Source organism: Otolemur garnettii, unplaced genomic scaffold (assembly GCF_000181295.1).
Source record: "Otolemur garnettii isolate 467f Iridium unplaced genomic scaffold, OtoGar3 scaffold00004, whole genome shotgun sequence".
Classification (NCBI taxonomy): domain Eukaryota; kingdom Metazoa; phylum Chordata; class Mammalia; order Primates; family Galagidae; genus Otolemur; species Otolemur garnettii.
Window position 1 is genome coordinate 13,627,281 of NW_003852399.1, and position 21,953 is coordinate 13,649,233.

The 21,953-nt window shown below is 36.5% G+C and overlaps 1 protein-coding gene across 4 annotated transcripts in view; it reads left to right on the forward strand.

Moving 5' to 3' along the window:
* TRPS1 (transcriptional repressor GATA binding 1) overlaps positions 1–21,953 on the forward strand; it is a 251,581-nt gene that overhangs the window by 27,315 nt on the left and 202,313 nt on the right. Inside the window, exon 2 of one of the 4 annotated variants that reach the window (XM_003782395.2) lies at positions 18,403–18,560. The exons of 2 other annotated variants lie outside the window; for them this stretch is intronic. In XM_003782395.2, the coding sequence (XP_003782443.1) occupies positions 18,524–18,560 (37 nt within the window). In that variant the 5' untranslated portion in view covers positions 18,403–18,523. The remainder of the gene's footprint in view (positions 1–18,402; positions 18,561–21,953) is intronic. One more of the 4 variants, XM_012809780.1, reaches the window with a different exon arrangement.

Here is a 21,953-nt window from a genome sequence, read left to right on the forward strand (position 1 = left end):
TGAAGCCATTTCTATATGCTGGTAATTCGATAACCCATTTTCAGGTACATTCGCTGAGCTCATTGTACTTGCATGTGCCCCTCATGAAAGGCATGCGATGGTATAGATTGAACATATGATCTGTGATTGGTCTCTTCAGAGACCCTGCTGCCCCTTTTGGGCAGACTTTAACCCGGCACCCACTAGTATATTTGCTAAAATGGAGTTTTCCAGAATTGAAATGATGTCATATTTGAAAGCGATGCCAAGAAACAATGTGGCAGTTTCTAAATTTTGTGAAGCTAAAATCCCTGGTTACAAGAAAGAGTACATGTCACAGATGAGTAGTTAGTAATGACTTCAGTTTAGCAGGAAAAGAGCAATTCCCATATGCTGATTCTGGTCTCCTAACAAAGAATGTTATAGAAAGATTGCACAGTATTTAACAAGCTGTGAGTTAATGTGACAGTGTCGGTGTATCTAGTTCCAGAAGGATAATCACTTTACCATATTTCTTCAAAAATATTTTAAGTTATATTACAAAACAGAAAACTCGCCACAGATGAATCCAGACTGTTCCCCACTGCACCTCCCCACCCTCGAGTTAGGCAGAAAGATCAAAACTCAATCAAATCATTGAATTGCTCCAGAATGCCAGCTCCTAAATACTTGGATAAATAACTAAGTCTCATCGTTAGACTCTACACTTTAGAACCTTGCCTCCAACGTAAGGGAAAGTGGGAATCACCTTGAGCGTTACTTCTCAAATCTTAGATATCCACAACTTATTTTTCAATGTATGACTTTACGCTTTCACTTAATTTTAACATAAGACTATGTCCTCCAACATTTTTTGGCACTTCAGGAATTAAGAAAATGAAGTAACGTATTGCTTTGTATTCCTTGAAACACACATTGGAGATAGACGTTGGTACTAGGGATCTGTTTGCCATCAACAATTTATTTCCAAGGCTTTTCCCAGAGACCTGGTCACTTGGGCATGTTCATATTAGCACTATGATTGTCTGCTTCTATGAACTCCAGCAAAACTGGCTGATACAAATTTGAATAGTAGACCTGATTCTGCCTCTTTGAAAGCTGAGCACCTTAGCTTGTCATTTGCTATTTGCAAAGGTTCTTAAAGACAGGCATGGGGAGCAATTGTGGAGCGGGCAGAGGATATTATTTTTCTGTGATGTAGAAAAAATGAATATGCTCCATCATGGAGAACCTTTTTCAAAGTTAGAGCATGTTGTTTTATCATTCCAGTAGCAAACCTATCTCTTTTTCTAATGAACATGTGTAGCTGTATATTAGGAGAGGCCTAATTCAGGTAGAAGGAGGCACATAAAATGAATAACTCAGCAGAAGGAATTTCTATACAATGTCTTTTATAAAAAATATCTTTTCCTTTGAAAGCAATTACAAAGTTGGTAATTAAATTATTTTTTAGTTTTTTTCTATTGATTAAAGCATTTTATAGAAGCAGATTATGGAATTAAGGAATTAATGATGCTACAGAAGTGTGGATGACCGCCACTGAAAGCAACTGTACGAACACTGTACTGTCAACATACAGGTTAATATGGGCTGCTTTAAGAAGTTAAGCCTGGGTGGCGCCTGTGGCTCAAAGGGGTAGGGCGCCAGACCCGTATACCGGGGGTGGCGGGTTCAAACCTAGCCCTGGCCAAAAACTGCAATAAATAAATAAATAAATAAAATAAAGAAGTTAAGCTCTTTCAGTTTGTCCAAAGAGACCTTGCTCTTATAATGAGTGCTTACTTCACGAAACAGTGTGGGCAACAGACATTTCACTGCCGCTATCTGTAGTGCAAACATTTATTTAAAACATGAAAATCAGTGACTTTTTTATGAGGCTGAAAACAGGAGGAAGATAGTCAAATTTTCTTTTTCTTTTTTCCTTCTACCCAAAAATGTCTGGTCATTTTCTTTTTTAATCATGTAATGATTGAATTTATCTAGGCAAGAAGTACCTTTTCCTTCCAGTGGATTCTGGTCTATTCTTTCACTATATAGAAAGTGGCCGCGTGGTGAGCTACTGGGAGCTTATAGTCCAGTGGTGGGTGGGTAGGGAGTGGGAAGTATACCAAAAATTGTGGCACATTGCCTTTTACAAGCTATTCCAGTATATATTATCTTATTCATTTAACTTGTATTTTCTTCTTTTTGAAAATAGTTTTGTAAAATAGACAAGTTGTACACATTACTGTAGGAATTAAGACAATACGTATGAACTGAAAGAAGAAGGTAAAAACCTGGCCCAAACCACACTATTGATTTTGGTTAACGTGCTGGCATAAATCATCGAATCTCTGTGCTTCTTGGGTGTGTGCATAACTGCGTGCATTTCTCCATCCTCTCCAACCCTGGAAAATAGGCAGTTTTGCCAGGAATTGCTTTGGGAAGTACAAGGAGATCTCTGCCCACACCTTTTTTGAAAGGCCTATTCTTACCTCAAACTTGAGAACAATGTCGTATTTTGGCCAAAAAGCAGTGCTGGCTTAGGCCTAAAGGCAACTTCATACTTGAACACAGATTCACAAGTCCACATGTTTTACCGATGGTGCTCCTGTCTTCAAGCTCTCCACTACAGAGCCCGAGAGGGATTGTTTTGGAATGGACACAGAGAGGACTAACGGTGCCCTGGCTTTGCAGTGCTGCTTCTTCAAGAACAAATTCTATCTGAATGGAGAGCCACTGGGAGACTTGAATCCTTACCAGGGAGTACTGGTCTCAAGTAGAATTTTTAGGTGAAATTTTTTGCCCCTTATCTGAGGTCTGCCAAGTCTTCCCTGTACAGATCTGACTTGAAATAAACAAGTGTGTTGTGTTGAGGCCTTCCTTGCTAGTATTCTAACTACTGGTTTAGGGATTATCATACACTCTTTTACTAAGTTCTGAGTGACCCCCTAAAGGGAATAGAGAGATCTGGGTTCATTTTGGAGACCTACTTTTATGCTTTTAAAATTATTTTTGAAAATTTTATAAAACACTTCACCTGTAGGAACTTGAGTTGGAATGGATTCAGCATAGACAAGGATAGGATAAAACACTAGGTGAGATCAGGCAGTCAACAGAGACAAACAGATGGGTGTCAGAGAGCTAAGTTAGTTGATTAACTCTATTTTTGTCTTTTCAATAAGTTGTTCTAAGGTTATTCTCTAGGCTTCAGTAACTTTGATAAATACATCCAATAAACATTTATTATGTAGTACCTGCTCATTTACAAGTATTGTACTAAGACGTGAGAATATCAATATGAATGACAATGGAAGGACGTTATTCAGGCAGGAATACAGATAAACAGATCAATAAAATAGTGATAATCATAAATCCAAATTAACGCTATCAAGACTATATCGTAGCACACAAATGGCCAAACAGTCCAATATCATTAATGTCTTGCCAATATCTATCAGTCGCTCCATCTTTTCATCTAAATCTGTACGATACTCTGAGGTACTTAATTCTACTTTCTTTTACGATCAGAGTAGAATTTTTTTGGAAGTGCGTAAAATATTTCCTTATTTTTCACCTAATTTCTCCTGTTTTAGACACTTCAAATAGGTTTCTGTTTTGTGCAAGTGGTCCAGCCTCATCAAAGAGGATTCGAGATTCTGTTTGAATAACCTTTGCAACCACATCTTCCCTGTGACCCATTTGTTTTAAACGCAGATTCTCCCCGGTTTCTTGGCATGTGGTCATCCTGTTAGCAGCCATTTGTTTCTCTTACTCTGGTTTACTGGGATTCCCCTTTCCTCTGCAGCTGTGCAATTTCTTATTCATTCCTCAGGATCTTCTTTGCTCTCATCTCTTAAGTGTTTTTACTGCTACTGACCACGTTGGTTATTTTGTTATGAATGAACGAAATGATAAGAATAATAATTGTCAATCGCTTCTCGGCCTTTTGGCTAAGATCAAGTGAAGAATAATAATTGTCATAGAAGAGTAGTGAACATTTAGTACTTATTGTTGGCTTTCAGGGCGTTTATTGTGCACGTGGCTCATTTGGGTGCTAGATTCTGTCTTGTCCTATAGTATCAGTGAGATGTTACTGTGAGCCTTGTTTCTTTGACATAGGTAGTAGCTTCCGAGAGAGCATAATTTTCTCTTAAAATTTTAACATGTTGTGCGTCAATAAATACGTGGTGTATGAGTGAATACATTTCTTGGAAATTTTAGAAGTATGGAATACCTTGCCCACAAGGAGAGTGTGTGTTTGACATTTCATGTTACTTTGGTACTTTATTTTCCAACCCAATGGGCAAGAGTGTTTTTTTAAGCCATAAATACCTCTGCATTCATGGCGTAGTAAACAAGAATTTTACTGGGAATTAATTGTGTCCTCTTGTGCTTTACAGGGGGACTACTAAGCATTTAGGAAGAGATCAATTTAAAATAACATATATATGCACAGATACAGTCATATGTACATATATGAAATATAATGATTATATTTGCATGGCTACATTTAATCCCTTAAGATAAAAATATAGGATTATCGGCACTATCTTATCAGGCATAAAAAAATTACATTAAAATCAGAGACATTGTTTTTAATTTTAAATTATCTTTCTTCCATTTTAGTAATGCTTTTCACTTTCAGTAATGCCTTTCAATTATGTAGAAATCTATTCATAATTGAGTAGTGAACACTTCCTGTGAAAATTTCATCTAAAGTTTCATGAATTATATATATTACAAATTGTTGCCTAATATTCTTAAGACAATTTTTATGGAATTTACATTTTAATCTTTTATTTCGTAGAATTGAAAAATTTAAACAAACACCACTGCAGTTGCTAATAACACCAAACCTCATTCAGTTCCCTAAAGAAGCCTTTTGACGTGGGCTTTTTCTTCTGTAGGAATCATTCAGTCCTCCCTTGTCCTCTGGCCACCCTCTGCTGTCCTTCAGTTATATCCTGCATCCCATCCCCGACCCGACTCCTCCTGTTCTAACACGCTTGGGGCAGGTACCACCCTTCCCTGTTTGGGTTTCTTATCTCTAAGTTCAGAGGAGAAGTTTCTTGTCTGTCTTGTTCACAGTTGTATCTAAGGATACAGTCTATGCCTCACACAAAATTGTCCCTCCAAAACTAGGTTGAGTGAGTACACATGACGCTAATTCAGTGGCGATTACAGGCATCAGTAATAGCACCTGCTCGGTTTTGTAATATTTGCACACAGAATAGGCTTTCATGCTCAACAGGTACTGATGCTGACAGAACACTTCACCTTGGTTTCTGGAAAAAAATCCTGATATCTGCTTGTTGGGGGAACCATTTGCAATTTTTTTTCATGAAAGGGATGTGATAGATGCACAAATGGATAAAGAAAGAGGCATTTTGACATGACTGAATTTATTTTAACTGTAAGTTATTTCAACCAACACTGAAGCAGTCTTTTTCCAAGTAGCCTTTTTGGTCATCAGAAAGTATTCTTGGACGGTGTTATCTTTTAACTTAGTGAGTGCTATCTAAAGTATTTCTTTCTTTCTTTTGGTACCATTCATACCCTCTTCTACGGGTGTTACCTGTGAAAAGATATGAATGGTACCAACTATTCATCTATTCTTTTAGCACATTTGGGCCATATGGTGATACATAGTACCTTGTGGAGAATTCCACTTTTATTTCAATAAACCAGGGCAGGATATTTTTGGGCCTACAACATGTTTTTTTTCCTCCTGTCCTCCTCTTCCTTCTCTTGGCCTTCTCCTTTCTTTTTTTCCCCTTCTTTTTTTTCTTTAAACTCAGAAGATGGTAAACAATAGGCTATAATTTTCTTTTGTCACGACTTCCATAATATCTTACTTTAAAAAGTAAAAAATAGGTTTTATGTCAACATTAAAACAGGTCATTCTTGTTATAAGAAGAAACGTACTGTATTCTACCCTCATAGTATATTAACTCTTTAATGAAGCGTTTTCTATAGTGGTGTTTTATCTTCTAGATGGCATCCTGGTTTGTAGGCTCAATAGACAGGGCAGAGATGATGCTGGTGATAATATTACTAGCTACCAAGGCTGAATTTCTTGTGAACTCCGTGTTAATTTTCTTTTGATGCAATCAAGTAAAACTATCATCATGAAATGTTGTTTTAAAAGTTCAAAAGAATAATGGAAGTGGTTAATTTTGGTATATGGGCTGCTGCGGTGAGCACGGAAGTGGTTAAATAATTCTGCAGAGTACTAGTCTTTCCTAGGCACCGTGTTGCTCCTTTCACAAGCATCTCTTTCCATCCATATGGAGGCCTATTGCCTGGGCTCAGCAGTAAAACATACAGAGCATCATTAATGCATTGACTTCTAGGACTTATAAAGCTCTCGTTAGTGTGGGATTGGCCAACTAATTCTTACTCTGCTGAAACCAAACATTCTCAGGCTTGTTTAGGTGAATAATTTAGGGCTTGTTAAGGAACTCCATGGAACAATGTTAAATTATAGTATCATTAAAACCTGGGGGAAGTTATAGATGATAAAATGTGACTGTATTGTATGTCTGCTTTATCCACAAGTGTCACATGAAATGGTTTTAAAGAATCATTATTTTCAAGTTTTCCTGTTAACATTCACCTGCTGCCTGTTTGTTCTTCTCTTTTATTTATTCATTTTGGGGAGGTCAGTTGCTGGGGCACATTAGAAGTCATTTGATAATAGCAGCCAAAGTCTTAAAATAGAATGTTACCTATTAACTTGTCTTTTTGGTACAAAATGAGGAACCACCTCTCATCATTCTATTTGTGATGGCATAAAGTATTACAGATTTATTACTTTATTACTTCATTTAAACACATTATTTAAATAATTTATTACTTTATTTAAACACATTATTTATTCAACCTAATAAGAATAGTCCAAATTTAGATACATGAATTCTCTGAAAAAGTCACAGTATTGTTTTATTGAGTATTTTCATCCATTCCATCTAGTCTTCAGAGGTAAGCAGGTTATCTTAACCCCCTTTCAGTTCCAGATTTCTCATCTGTCAGATGTGACTACTAGGTAACTTGGAGGCTTTTGGTGAGGACTGAATGGGGAAATGGTGAGCCAATCAGAAAACAGCTGGTGCTTAATAGGCATTCACCAAATATTAGTTCGCTTCCAACTTTACTCAGTCTCTGTGATGTAATTTAGGGAGTGTATCCTTATGATAATACATTTAATAACTACAGGTGTGTGTCTGTGCTACATACCTGTCACCATCACCACCAGAATCAGACACCCCTTCCACCACCGCCACCATTGCCACCAGAATCAGACACCCCTTCCACCACCACCACCACCATCGCCACCAGAATCAGACACCCTTCCACCACCGCCACCATCGCCACCAGAATCAGACACCCCTTCCACCACCACCACCATCGCCACCAGAATCAGACACCCCTTCCACCACCACCACCACCATCGCCACCAGAATCAGACACCCCTTCCACCACCACCACCATCGCCACCAGAATCAGACACCCCTTCCACCACCACCACCATCGCCACCAGAATCAGACAGTGCTTTTCTGTTTCTGTGTCTCTGCTTATCTGTCTACTTTTCTTTCTGCTCTTGTTTTTGTCCTTCAACCTCTTTTGAGACCTTTCACCCTTGCAAATCTCTTTTGTCCTATTTTCTTCTGGGTTAATTTCTCTTCTCTTCCTTCTTTAATCACCTTTTTGGCTGCTTTGGCACACACTGGCTCACTCTGCCCTGCAATTCAGCCTGAAGAGGCAACACATTCCCATCACTGGGTGGCTTGGTTTGTTCAGCACAATACAGCGGTCGGAAGGCTTCTTCTAGAAGTCCACACTCTCCACAGAACAACTGCTGTTTTACTGAAAAACCCGTAAATCCTTCCTGAGGCAGCCGTATACAGGGAAAGTGAGAATTATAGCAAAATGTATCCTTATTCAAAAAATACTCATTACAAAATTTTATAGAATGTTTATAAAATATTCTCTCTGTGTTGTAAAAGTTTGTGAATTACAAAATATTGAACTAAGCTGTGATGCACTGGCACATTTTTGAGTATATGTTGTATTATCACTCATTAAAATCAAATGCTTTCAGATGGCACAGATAGAAGAAATAAAAAGACAGGATCCAGTCTAGAAAAAAAAAGGAAAAAGCACACCCATACATGCACACATACAAACAAGTGTGCATGTGGACAGTAGCTGAAAAGGGCTCACATCTTAAGTCTGTAGCTCCATGAGTTATCAGGAAATAAATAAACCTGCGTGACTCTTGCTCATATCAAGAGTACAACGTTGTCAACGTTCTAAAAGCCCTTTATGCCTCCTCCTGTTTTCTGTTTTTCTCCCCTCGGAATCAATCACTGCTCAGACTGCTAACCCCTCAGATTAGTTTTGTTCTTGGACATTTTTTTTTTTTTTGAAACAGAGTCTCACTTTGTCACCCTTGTTAGAGTGCTATGGTGTCGCAGCTCACAACAACCTCAAACTCTTGGGCTTAAGCGATTCTCTTGCCTCAGCATCTCAAGTAGCTGGGACTACAAGTGCCTGCCACAACGCCTGGCTATTTTTTTGTTTCAGTTGTCATTGTTCAGCTGGCCTGGCCTGGGTTCAAACCTGCCAGCCTCAGTGTATGTGGCTGGTGCCGTAAGCACTGTGCTTGTTCTTGAACTTTATGCGTATTAAAGTATGACTTAGGTATGCATTAAAATTGTGTATTCTTTTGTGTCTGGTTTCACACACTCAGCGTCATGTTGGTGAGATGACTCGTGTTGTACATAGTTTATATTATAGCATAAAACTCTGTATATGACCAAGTATTCCATTGAATAGTCATATGCCACAGATTTTTTAAAAGTCTACTGTAATGTTGATGTAGATTTAGATCGTTCCCATTTGGGTAGTTCAGATAATGATGTCATGAGCATTGATGTGTGTGTGTGTGTGTGTGTGTGTGTGTATCTTAAACTTCTGATTTTGTATCTTTATAGAAGTTTTAAATTGCCAGGACTCTGACCCCACTGTTTGAAGCTCTTCTGTATTTTTTCAAGTTCTAGGCTATTCTTTCAAAGATAAACTTTCATTTATTTTTACATATTATGTTACTCGCATGGAATATTTGGAATTTTGGAATGCTAGAGAATGCATAGTGAAAAAATTTATAAATAAAAATTATACAGAAGGTGCCCAAAACTGCATATCCATTTTGACAAAGGAAAAAATTGTATTAAAATTATAATACTCAAAATAACCTTTGTTACTGTGCACTGTATCTTGAATCCCTTGTAATTCAAGACATCAAATGTGACTTGAGTATTACAATTTTAATAGTTTTTTATCTTAAAGTGTCATACAGTTTTGGCACACTCTGTATCTAAATGCATATATTCATAGTATTATATACTTAATAAACATACATGTAATAGATGTATAGAATGTAAATAATGTAAAACACATGTATAGAATGTAAATAATCCTGCAGATATACTAACATATCAAAGTTCATTTTACTGCTACCATACATTATTATAGAATTACCAATAAATAGAAAGTGCACTAATTTTTAAAAGAACTTTCCTCTAACTATGTAATCAGTCCACATATATTTCTGATGTGTAAAGTTATATAGACATTTATAGAACCCAAATCAAACTTAGAGGGTTGTGATTCATGGTTTTATAAAAGAAAGTTAATAATTCTTATTTTCATGACTTGTGCCTTTATTGCTCTATGCCCATAGATGTAGAGCTATGATGTCTGATTATTTTTCAGCCTGAATAAAGATAACAATTAATGCCCTGGTAACCTGTGTGTATTGCTTTGGTTTCTTATTATTTTAGGGAGACTTTGCCTTACGCTAGCTTTCATTATCACACTATTTCAGGTCAAGAGACTCAGGCCTTCCCTTTAAGAGATAAGCAACATCAGAAATTTCTCAGTGTATTAACACCCCTCCATCAAATGAGCACTTTTGTGAGCGCATACTCTGTCTTCAGCATGTGTCACGATGGGGAGGGACATTTTAATATCATCTGCCTTTTTAAAAACTTGCATGTGCCTGTGGCCAGTATGTCAGTATGCTGTAATTTCCCTGCAAGAGTCATTATCAGAGTGTGCCAGGGCCGAAGATGGAAATGTCTCCTGCCCTCAGAACACGGTCCTTGGCAAAGGCTTCAGAATTGTTGATGACATGTAGGTACTTACATATCTTGATAATTACATATCAATATTATCATTTAAGATTAATGTGAGGGTACAAATGGTTAGGTTAAATTGTTTGCATTCATATTTTGATTAATATACATATGAATGAATGTATGTTAATGTATCCTGAATTAACAATACTATTAATAATAGTATTTTATGGTTGGGAGGACTTTACCCTGATGAGGGCGCTAAAACATCAACTTACAATTACAATGTGGTGTGGCAAGTATCTTAAAAGGGATGTATCTAAAATGCCTCATGGTAGTGGAGAAGGCTAACATACGCTTACAAAAATTGTAGAGGGCTTTGTGGACATGAGTCTATTTTAGAGGTTAGTATAGTTTGGTAATCTAGGTGATGGACGAGGTGTGATGAGGCCGATCCAAATGTTCGCTTAAGCCAGTAGTCCTGGAGGATGCTGGGAAGATTATATACACACTGGAAAGAACTGTAGGGCCCGGGCGGTGCCTGTGACTCAAAGGAGTAGGGTGCTGGCCCCATATACTGGAGGTGGTGGGTTCAAACCCAGCCCCGGTCAAAAACTGCAAACAACAACAACAACAACAAATAACTGTAGTGCCAAACAGGTGTGCTTGACAGTAGACCTTGTACAGTTGTGTCATGTAGATTGTGTTCTCTTGTAAATTTATAAAATAGTATCACTTTGGGGCGGCGCCTGTGGCTCAAAAGGGTAATGCGCGGTCCCACATGCTGGAGGTGGCAGGTTCAAACCCAGCTCCGGCCAAAAAAAAAAAAACAAGAAAAGAAAATACTATCACTTTTATGCATTGCTTAACTGCTGTTTATAAAACACTTGAGAGTTTAAGAGAAATGTAATGGGAAACCAAGAGGTTCCTGATGCCTTAGACTCCTTACATCTCAGCTGGTCCATGTGCCAGGTCCACGCCTGGGCAAGTGATTGAAGTCTTCAGGACTCAGTTACATCCTCTGTAAAATGTGGATGCTAATAGTACTTATTCAAAAGACTGTTAATTAAAATTAAAATGGAATGAGATAATGGTCTCTTGGCACAGTGCCTGCCTCGTTGTAACAATAACATTATGTATTTTCATTACTGACTAAAAATTCAGGTTAGAATTACATCAACATTGAAAATTGTGGGTCTTAAAAATGCCTTGGTTCTGACTTTTGGTGTTTTTCAACATTCAGTTAGATTTTGGGAAACTATTTGTAAACCATCTAAATCTGAAATTATATATGTGTGTGTGTGTGTGTATACATATATATGTGTGTATGTTTCCTTACTCTGTTATTTCAGATGTCCACAAGAAGATTGATGGAGAAAAGAAATTGCTAATTGGGGTGCAGGTGGTGAAATTCATTTCTAAAAGTGTGTGTATGTGTAAATCTCTGTGTGTGTTTAGGTGAATTATTAAGTTTGTATTGAACTTGAAAGTGAAGATTGACAAAATACTTAAGGAGCCTTACTTCTGTAAGTGTTCCACGCATAGCTATCAAATCGTTATTCTTTTTCTAATACGTTACTGTGTAAAGTAGAATCTGTGAAGGCCCAGAAGAAACCTCACCACCATGCCTGGCTTTGCATTTAACACTGATTTAAGATTAAGTCCCCATTTCAGATTTATTTTGTCATCTACCTAGCCTCTTTTCTTATTTTACATTTTTCTAATCTTTTATTTTAATCCTTGAGGTTGAGGGGAATACAGGAACCATAAAAAAAAGTCCAAAAGCCCATAAAGCTGTGGGATCTGCCTGGGATTTGCACGGGGGAGATAGGGAGTCCACTCTGTGCACACATAATTTTTCTTTTCTGCCTCACCCAGATGCATGAACCGAGGTAGTAGTAAGCTATTCTGGACAGGGGCACAGTCGTAGATTGTGTCTGTACCAGGCACATATTAATATATGTGTGTCCAGGTATTGGTTTTCTGCCCTTCATTATAGATATGGATCAATCTGAGGTCACCGACTAAGTAGAGTTGGAAGAAAGGGATTTATTAATAACCAAGGAGAAACATGTGCACTATACAGATTCTCTTGGGTATTTGCAAGCATTTGAGAGCTACTGATTGTAACTGATCACTGCAGTTGGACAGCATTAGAATCAACAACTGGAAAAAGGTTAGAGCTTCTTTATGCCCTGATATCCATATAATCTGTTTAGCTTGGAGGTAACATTGGCCTTATACCCGTATACATTTATGAATGTATTATTTGGACATCTGGGATTTTATTGTTTTTGATAAGCAACTTCTGCCTTTTTAAAACAATGTTTTATCTGTAATTATTCTTATCATTACGCATTCTTTTAAAAAAGTTCTATTTCTCAAGTTTAGGGCTGACACAACCCAATCTTCTTTTAATGTTTTTTAACTATTCTAGGCAAAAAAGAGACCTGAAAAAACAAAAGTAAACCTTTCTGAACAGTCCACTTCAGACAAGTCGTCTTAGTTTTCTTGCCAATTTAATGAGGGAATATATATTTTTTAAATAGTGCCCATTTAAATAGTGCTTTAAAGTCTTGGTTATATTTCTCCCTTGCACAATACTATCCTGGAGTGGCATCTCCAGCTGTATTCAGCAGAACATTAGTTTTGTTGGTTAAATGGCATTATGTAACCTAAAGCCAAATGAGATTGGGAAGTTTCAGTCCCAACTGAACTGGCTCCACCCTCTTCAGTCCCCAGGACTTCTTAGAGCTGGGCTTGCTAACGTTGAGTGTGGATTTCTGGGAGGTATATAAAGAATATAACTTCTACTAAACTTAATTTGACTAAGGAACCTTCTTTTATTCATTTATTTTTGAAGTTAATATCATTGGGAGAATGTAGGGAATATTCTCTTGTACTTCTGGGCATTTGTGTTTAAACTGTTCCCATATTCAGACATCAGGTAGAGCTTAGCTTAACTGGGGCTGAACAGAGACAGAATGTTCTGAAATATCCTAATAGATTTAAAAAAAAATGTTCTGACTGCTGGTGCTTTCTAAGCCTATTACTTGTCCAAATTATGAATAGATTCTCTATGTAGTTTTCTATGCATAAAACGTGTCATCCTGGAAGACACGCGAAAGTGGTCCTGGCTATCCCACTACCAGAAGTTGCTTTCAAGTATAGATTTTTTTTTAAAAAAGATCAGTTTTCTTTGGTAAATTTCAAAGTGCTTAAGAAAAGTGAAAAATGACTTCATATGTGTGTTTGTATATGTTTATAATTTGTTTTTATCAGAAGAAAAAATGATACTAAATGGGTTAAATTGAACAGTTGGCATGAAATAGGGTGGTGTATAAACAAAATTTCCTTTTCATAGTGTGTTTATGGCATAGTAGGAAAGACAGTTCTCAACATCAGCCCCATTTATTAATTTAAATGGAATTTAAAAAATACATACCAAGATGCCTGGCCTGGTGGGACTGGCATATATTGATACTCTGAATGTATTTCTAAATCCCTTTTGTTGCGTGAATGCCTTGGCTGACTCACGGGGGTGGTTATGCCTTAACTGGTGAGTGCGCCACAGTTTGATCCTTAGTTCATTGGAGGGTGAGCACAGTGGTTTGTGAGTTACTTCCTAGTTTCGTGAGGAAGAACTGTTGCACACAAAGACACAAGTTTACTTCCCTTCATTTTGGAGCCACACAAACACACACGCACACGCAGAGCGCATTACCAATATGAGCTTTCAGTATATCTTCACATTTGTTTTAATCTCATATTCAGGTTGGCACTCTTAGTAATAGTGAAACATTTTGCCTAATACACTTGGCTTACTCTAATGACAGTGAGTATTCTAAGTGAAGTATGTTATCTTCATGGTAAGTATCTATTAGATTCATTATACTGGGTTTGTTAATTTACCAAATGGATTTGCAGTGATTGACACACAAATATCTTACAAGAGAACTGAGCCAATTATATTGGTGGAATGAGTTAATGGAGTTTTTTTTTTCCTTTCTCGTTTACTTTCTTTTTCTTTTTTGAGATAGAGTTTCACTCTGTTGTCCAGACTAGAGTGCCATGGGTCAGCCTGTCTCACAGCGACCTCAAATTCCTGTGTTCAAGTGATCCTCCTGCTTCAGCCTCCCTCAGTAGCTGGAACTATAGGCACCCTCCACAACACTCTGCTAATTTTTACTATTTTTAGAGAAGGGGTCTTGCTCTTGTTCAGGCTGGTTTTAAATTCCTGAGCTCAAGGGATCTTCCTGTCTCCCCATCTACAAGAATGAGCCACCAAGCCTGGCCAGATTAGAAAATAGATAAGAACAGTGACACCAATACATAAAAGTTATACTGCCTTTAGTCCACAAAGATTTTTTTTTTAGCAAATTCTGGGGAGATAGTCCAGGGCATTCCTGCAAAGCATAGTGCTCACTATTTTTTTTTTTTTAATCAGTGAAAATCTAATTTATATGCAATAGAATCTCAATTCACATCAGAACCATCAAGATAAATAGATGCATTTATACTCTTCTAGAACTTAAGTGTTATGCTTGGCTGTTTGCCCAGGGATAGGTTGAAATAGGTTGAAATATTCTAAGTTTGACAAAGAAGTAAAAGGTGAAGCTGAGACTGGGCCCATGTGCAAATTTAAAGTCAGATTGGCCTGTTTGAATCAACAGTTGTCATTGTAGATATTTTCTTTTCTTTTTTTTTTTTTTTTTTTGAGAGGAAAGTGAAAGGAAAAACATGAAGTGGGGGGAGGAATGGTAACGTGTCTTAATTTGCCTAGTGAAATTGTGATCTTATTCAAATCAGAATTTTTAATACATTTGTCTCTCAACCGATTGTGAAAGAAAAAACACTCAGTTCCCCTTTCCAGTAGATACCCTGTGATGTATCCTTGCTGCATTTGTCACTCCAGTTAGTGCACTAGGGCCTGCTCCCTTACCGCGAGATACATCCTGCAGTGTCATTTACACTTCTAGTATAAAGTCTTGGAAGGACAAGGTTTGTGATTTTCTGATAAAAGTCAAATGGTTCATGAAATTCTTTTTCTCACATGCACATGGATAGATGAAGACTCATTTTGGCAAATAGGACGTTATTACCGACCACCCTATCTCCTTTTACCAAGACAGGGGCATTTGAAATGAGAGATTTAAAATATAGACAGCATAGCATGATGAAATAAAAGCCTGTGTGTTTGGGCCGGCATCAAAACTCTTTGAAATCGGATATCTAAATAGTGTGCATTTTATCTCAGAGAGGCTTGGGTGAGTTCTGAGGTCCAGATGACTATTAATGTGCTTTGTGCTCTGAAGCATATGTTAATAGAAGTGATCATTTTGGATTAATTTGATGTGAATTAATAAGAGATTTATTTGATGGGAGTTGTTTGAAGGTGATGACATTTAAATCTCGACAGGATTTAGGATGTCCAAAATTACCTTTAGAGATTCGGGAACAGTTAATTCAGAGAGAGCAACGTCAATGGAAATGGATAGCAAAGAACAGGATATGACATAGAGTTTATATAGTTTGAAGCAGTTTACAAAAAAGAGTGATCTACCGTTGAAGTATTGCCCCGGAATCTAAAGAAATAGAAGACTTTTCAACTCCTTCAGTAATTCCTGGGTTTGTGAATTGGATAAACAATGTTCTCTTGCATTTTATAGTTCACTTAAGCAATCTGATTTTGATCTGTGTATATGGAGCAGACAGGATTCAAGTGTTTTCTTTTTTCCTTTCTAAACCAATGAGCAAATGCATATGTTCTTTAAAAACTGAACTTCGTGTGTTGTTCATATGGAAACTATCTAGTTTGCTATAGGCCCACGACTTGACCTTCTTTTTATTTTGCTATCACTTGCTTAGTTCTTTAAATTCTTTGTGGGGACTTTTGATCAAAAGAAACATTTGCTGTTTTTTTTCTTTCTTTTAAATATTTTTTTTTATAAAAGCTACATGAAATGTGTAATTAATAACTGAGTCCTCCTATGCTGATGACACAAACAAGCATGGAAGAAAACATGTTTATTAAGAAGAAGACCCTCGTGACTTTTCTTTTTGTGTTAAGCTTTGATTTCAAACACTTGAAAGTTTTATTATCTGGAAAAACAAAAAAGAAAATGTCATCTGGCATTATATAATATGAAAATAAGAACTGCTACTTATAATAAAAATCATGTTCAGTGAGATTTGAAACTGAGTTCAAATTACACAGTCCTGCCTCCCTAATTTTTTACAGTCTTGTTCAGGACACACATACACACACACACAACACACACACAAACATGTCTATATATATGAAATGATATTTTGAAGGCCACCCCAAAAGTTTGGAGAATGAAGAGTTCCTTATATTCATTTTCTTTGCCTTTGAAACATATCCTTCTTTCTTAAATGAATGACACGTACTAAAATTAAAGTCATTTAGTTTGGGGTATCCGGCACATAGCTGATGCTGGATGTGTATTCGCTGAATGAGTTAATGTTGGGGAAATGAATGACTGAGCACAGGAGAGGCGTCAGTGGAATCAGGCCACCTTTAGTAGTAGTGGTTTAATATTTTATAATCTTTTCACAAAATTGGACCAAGATTTGCTAAGGTAAAACTGAAATTCTATTAACCAGAACCATTACAGAATTGCAGAGGCAGGGAGAACCTTAAAAATGATTTTATTGTCTCATTATCCTGATGAACAGAGGCTCCGAGACGCCAAGGGACTTGCCCTTGATCATACCAGCAGGTGATTTGAATCAGATTGAGAAATTGGACATACAATTTCCATACCATTCTTCTTCCTCATATTTTGATTCTTTAACTTTTTTAGGGTCAAGATATTGCAGAGAATGTAGAACTTACATCTCGTACCTTCAAGGAGTTTCTCATCTAATGGATATAAATACTAGTTCTGATCTGCATTGGACGATGTGTAATCTAAGCTCTGTTTTTAAATTACTGTAATAGTTGCTGATGATTTCCTTGGTTCATTAATTTATATCATTCCCTATTGCAAGGTTATTGGCACAGGAATATGTCATAAGTGTGTATAAATTTATATGTATATATTTATGTATTTTTATCAATATACATATATATGAGAAATAACTAAATTACTAGTAGTTAATTCCCAATAGTTAGGTAATAATAGAAAACGCTAATCCTTTCTGTGGTGAGAGTGCCCTCCTACGATCATGATACAGTGTTCTACAGAAGATTTTTTTTCTTACATATTTAAGAGAGATATAGTAGTTATCAGAATTATATTGTAAGCTCTAGTGGTGATTATTTCCCCTGCCCAAATTTGTCTAAGTAATACTGTTACATACAAATAGTGCACTCTCTTATTTTTTAAAATAGCAAATGCTTGTACTAAGAACACAATGAAAGCTTTTAGATTTGTTTTAACCTACAGGAAATATAGTTAATTAAGAGTAGAAATGTATGATTTTTGCAACTGGAATGTCTTATGTCTCAGCAGTGAAAATTAATACAAGTAGAGCATTGGGGGGAAGCCGAACATGTTCTTAGCCTGCTTGAATACCTTGGCGCTCATTACGGATTCACATTATATGGGTTGTTAGGGAACATTCATCTGTAGGTATAAGTGGAGAATGATGTGAATGTGGACCTGCTCCCGGTTACCCCCCAGAGGTCAATTTTTTTTATCTCACAAATAGAAGACTCATATTAGCAATTTTTTGCCTTGTAGCTCTTGTTTAAATTCTTCAGCTCCTTTTGTCCAATTTACTTTTAGCCCTGTTATCTAAAACAGCAGTTTATACTGGAACTACTCTAACTGGCATTTTGAATGTTTTTCTTTTTGTGGTCTCTATGCTGAGTATTGCCAGATAATAGAAGAGTCAAGTTTAAAATAGAGTTGCTACCACGGATGACTAAGATTCATTAATGCGATCATATATTTTAACAGCTTTAAATTTTTCCCTATAAAAGCCATTTCTGGTATTTGCCAATTAAGCACTTTCCCCCCACCCCAGTGTAGGTAAAGTATTATAGTCATCAGGGTTCAGGGGTTTCCAGAAGTTAAATACTTTCACCAATATCCCGGTGTGTCCTGGAAATGACTTCCTGTCCTGCCATCTTTTATATCACGTTCCTCTTTCTCCCGATGTTTTATTAAAACCCAGGGGAGGGAGGGGGTCTTGCTGAAGACCTGCTACTGCTTTTATCAGACGTCTTTTAACAGCCCATAGTGCTGGCATATTAACCTGTTTTAGGTGTGAAATACTAAAGTATGTTTACATCATTTAGGAAGGAAATTTTTTTTTTGCTTTGTTTTGCAGATGTGCAGATCAGCTCTCAAAATGTCTTCTGTGTCTTCTGAGCGTCTTCTAAGACAATTGCATTAGCCTCCGGCTAGTTGACTAATAGAATTAATAATTGTAAAAAGCACTCTAAAGCCACATGCCTTATGAAGTCAGTGCTGGGTATGATTTTACAAGTATGTGATCTATTTTTTCAAGTGAAAATGTTAACTGGAAAAGTTCTTGGCACACAGTAAAGCATCGTGCAATCTGTTATTTGTCTTAGAGATAATAACTTGAGGGTGGCTATGGTCTTAACAGTATCTAACTTATGACTTGCGAGGGGAGTGTCTTCCACTTAGAAGTATTGCAAATGTGCTTATATTTACATAATATGTCACTCCGAAAAATTATGATGATACCATTCCAGTAAAAAATTATTCTTTCTATAGCTACTTCAAAGTATAGTCAAGTAAATTAAGCACATTTTTTTTTAAAACAGCAACTAAAGGGAACATGCCCCTTCTCCCACAACAGAAAAAATAAAACCCAAATGACCTTTATGATACTTCTTTGAAGTTTTAGCAGTTTAACATTGTTTGTGATGTATATTATTAAGAGCTCTATTCCACATACCACATAAGGAGTCAGTGAGTCATATGCATTCAAAATGTCTGTTCTTGGGTGGAAGAAGGAACTGAAATTTGGAAAGACGATAATCTCATTAAATCATATTTTCTCCAGGTGCTTAAGATGATGGTGGAGTAATTTTTAAACTATGACCCTTTCCATTTCTCCACGTTAACAATAAGTAAGAAATCAGGAAGCTCTAAAATTTCCTTTGTTCTTAAAAACAAGATAATTTTCTCCATGTTTTAATGTATTTAGATCTACTCACTTTTAAGTATCTTCCCTCCCTTGCTATTTAAAATGTTTCCATTTTTATAATCACCTTGACATTAATATATGGGCACAAGCCATTTCTTCTTCATTTTGATGGAAGGATAACTTTAATGAATCCAATTATTTATTTTTTATTTCTTCATGAGTCCTGTCTTTCCAGATAAGATTTTATCTTTTTTTGTGCAACCTTGCTCATTTTATTTAGGTGAGTCATTGTTAAGAGTCTAGTTACGTGAAGGAGCAGATGTTCAGATACAAACGACGGAGTTATTCAGTATTTGTCCGAGAAAGATAACATTATAAATAGTTGCTAAAGATGTTATGTGTAATGGAAAAAATCATCAGGATATTCTGGAGGGAAAAACAAGAGATGGATATCAAGCCATCGTATTTTTACGTGTAGGAATGAATGTCTCATATTCTGTACCCTAGAATGTCTTTTACTTTAAGTACATACTTGCTTAGATTTGGATTTTTCAGTAATTTCTTCAGCTTACCCTTTTATTCTTTTTCTTTCTTTTTCTCTTTTTCCCCTTATTGGCTACTAGAAAAACTACCCTGCAAAGTTGCACTTGTTATGACTCCCCCCCACCCCACCCCCCGCCAGGGCTACTTTTATTCCTTCTGTTAGAGGAACAGAGGGCTCCTACGATGTTGATATTGACAAATAAAACATTGAATGCAGACATTTAAAAAACTAGTTAATCAGTGTTTTCTCTTTTAGTGATGGTTATCCAGCTTAGTTAAGTTGGGGGCCCAGGGAATTCCACCACAGTGAGGTGTATTATGCCCTCCTTCCCGCAGGAGGCCTCATGCACGTCGCTGTCACCCAAAACTTTAGCCTTTCCTCCTATAATTCGTTTTGTTCCAAGAGAGAGATTCTGTTTTGTATTTGATAACATGATTGGTGTTTAAGAAGAGGAGTGTGTTTCTTAAGTACAGTGATACTATTTTTAACATTATTCAGTAAAGTGAATTTGAACTTTTACCTGTAAATGATTTCTTATACTCTAGTGTGTTATCATGGTTAAGTGATTCATATCATGAAAATTTTCTTGACCATCTTTTCAGAAGCAAAGGTACACCTGTATATACATACACACACACACACACACACATATATATATATATATATGTAAGGCCAGCATGGTTCCTTGGCATTTGTGAGAAATGATAGATGAAAACATCAGATTAAACCAAATTATTTAATTGGGATTTTTTTTTAGTGTGTTTTGGACAATAGTGGTGTAACTAATTCTATTAAATTGGGGCTTATGGGAGAGTTGGCTAAAAGGCTTGTTTTATAAGAATGTCACAGGTGGGATTTTCCAAGAGAAGTTTGGGGCGATGACTTACAAAGCAATCGTCATTTTATTAGCTAAGAGATTAAGGAACAGAAGCCACAGGATAGATCTCAGGCCTTGACTAGCCTTTGCTAATTCAGCCTTTTATTGATACAACACAAATTGTTTCCCATTTCTGTATATCCTTAGTGTTCTGACTCATTAGCCCCCAGTGGAAGAATTTGTCATAGCCTTCTTCTTTTAACCTCAGTCGCTGGTGCCCCTAATATACTGGAGAGGCACGGTTGATCTAGCATGTAAAGGTAAACCCCAGGGAACTGTTAATAGTTGGCTGTTTTGTGCCAAACAATGACAATGTTATATAGCGCAGCTGAACACATCCCTTCGCCAGCCTTCATTACTCGTGGCAGTGGGACTGGGGCTGTTTCCACCAGGCTGTGCGTAGAAATCCGCAGTTAGGTGGATTTCTCCTTGTTAGTTTCCTTGTTACGCTGGATCAGCCCTTGTAAGACCCTCCCTGCCCACTGGGATGCACACGAGGTCCTTCTGATTTTCAGGCAAGCTCCACATGTGGTTTGAAGAAATTCGTTGGTAGGTCAGAAATAAACTGTTTGTTATCATCAAACTGTATGTTTCCTGAAAGTAATGGGGAAGTTTTCACTCTGTTTATAAAAGTGGCTGTTTGTCTTTTTGTCTATCAGGATATTTTGGTTAAAATCATATTTATATTCTGGTTGCACAGTATGACAATATTGAATTCTTATATAGATATTGTTTATAGATAGGTATGCATATCATATAAATAAACATGTAATGTATAGTCTATAAACATATATATATTATAAACATAACATGTGTACATATTATGTATAACATACAACATATAAATATATAAGCATGTATATATACAGAGAATGCCAAAAAAACGTATACACGCTTTAAGAAAGGACCAAACTGTATTAAAATTGTGATACTCAAAGTTGTGTTTGACTTCTGCAATTACAAGAGATATAAGATACCATATGCAAGATAACAAACATTATGGTACATATTATACAATTTTAATTCAGTTTTTACTTTCTTAAAATGCGTGTGTATTTTTGGCATGCTCTGTATATATGTATCATTGACTGTAACTGGAGAAAGAAACTGAGCAAAACGATAATTGTCAGGGAAGAAGAAGCAATAATAGGAAGCCCAGGCATAGCAATAGATATGGATGCATTCATATTCATAGAATGATTTAAAAGTGATATGACAAAAATAATAATCCTAAATGTAAATTGTTTGCTTTAGTTTCAAATTTTTGCTATTTTAAAAACCAAGGTTTTCTTAGTGCATGTTTTATTATTTTTTATGCACCTGAAAAATATGAATAGAATG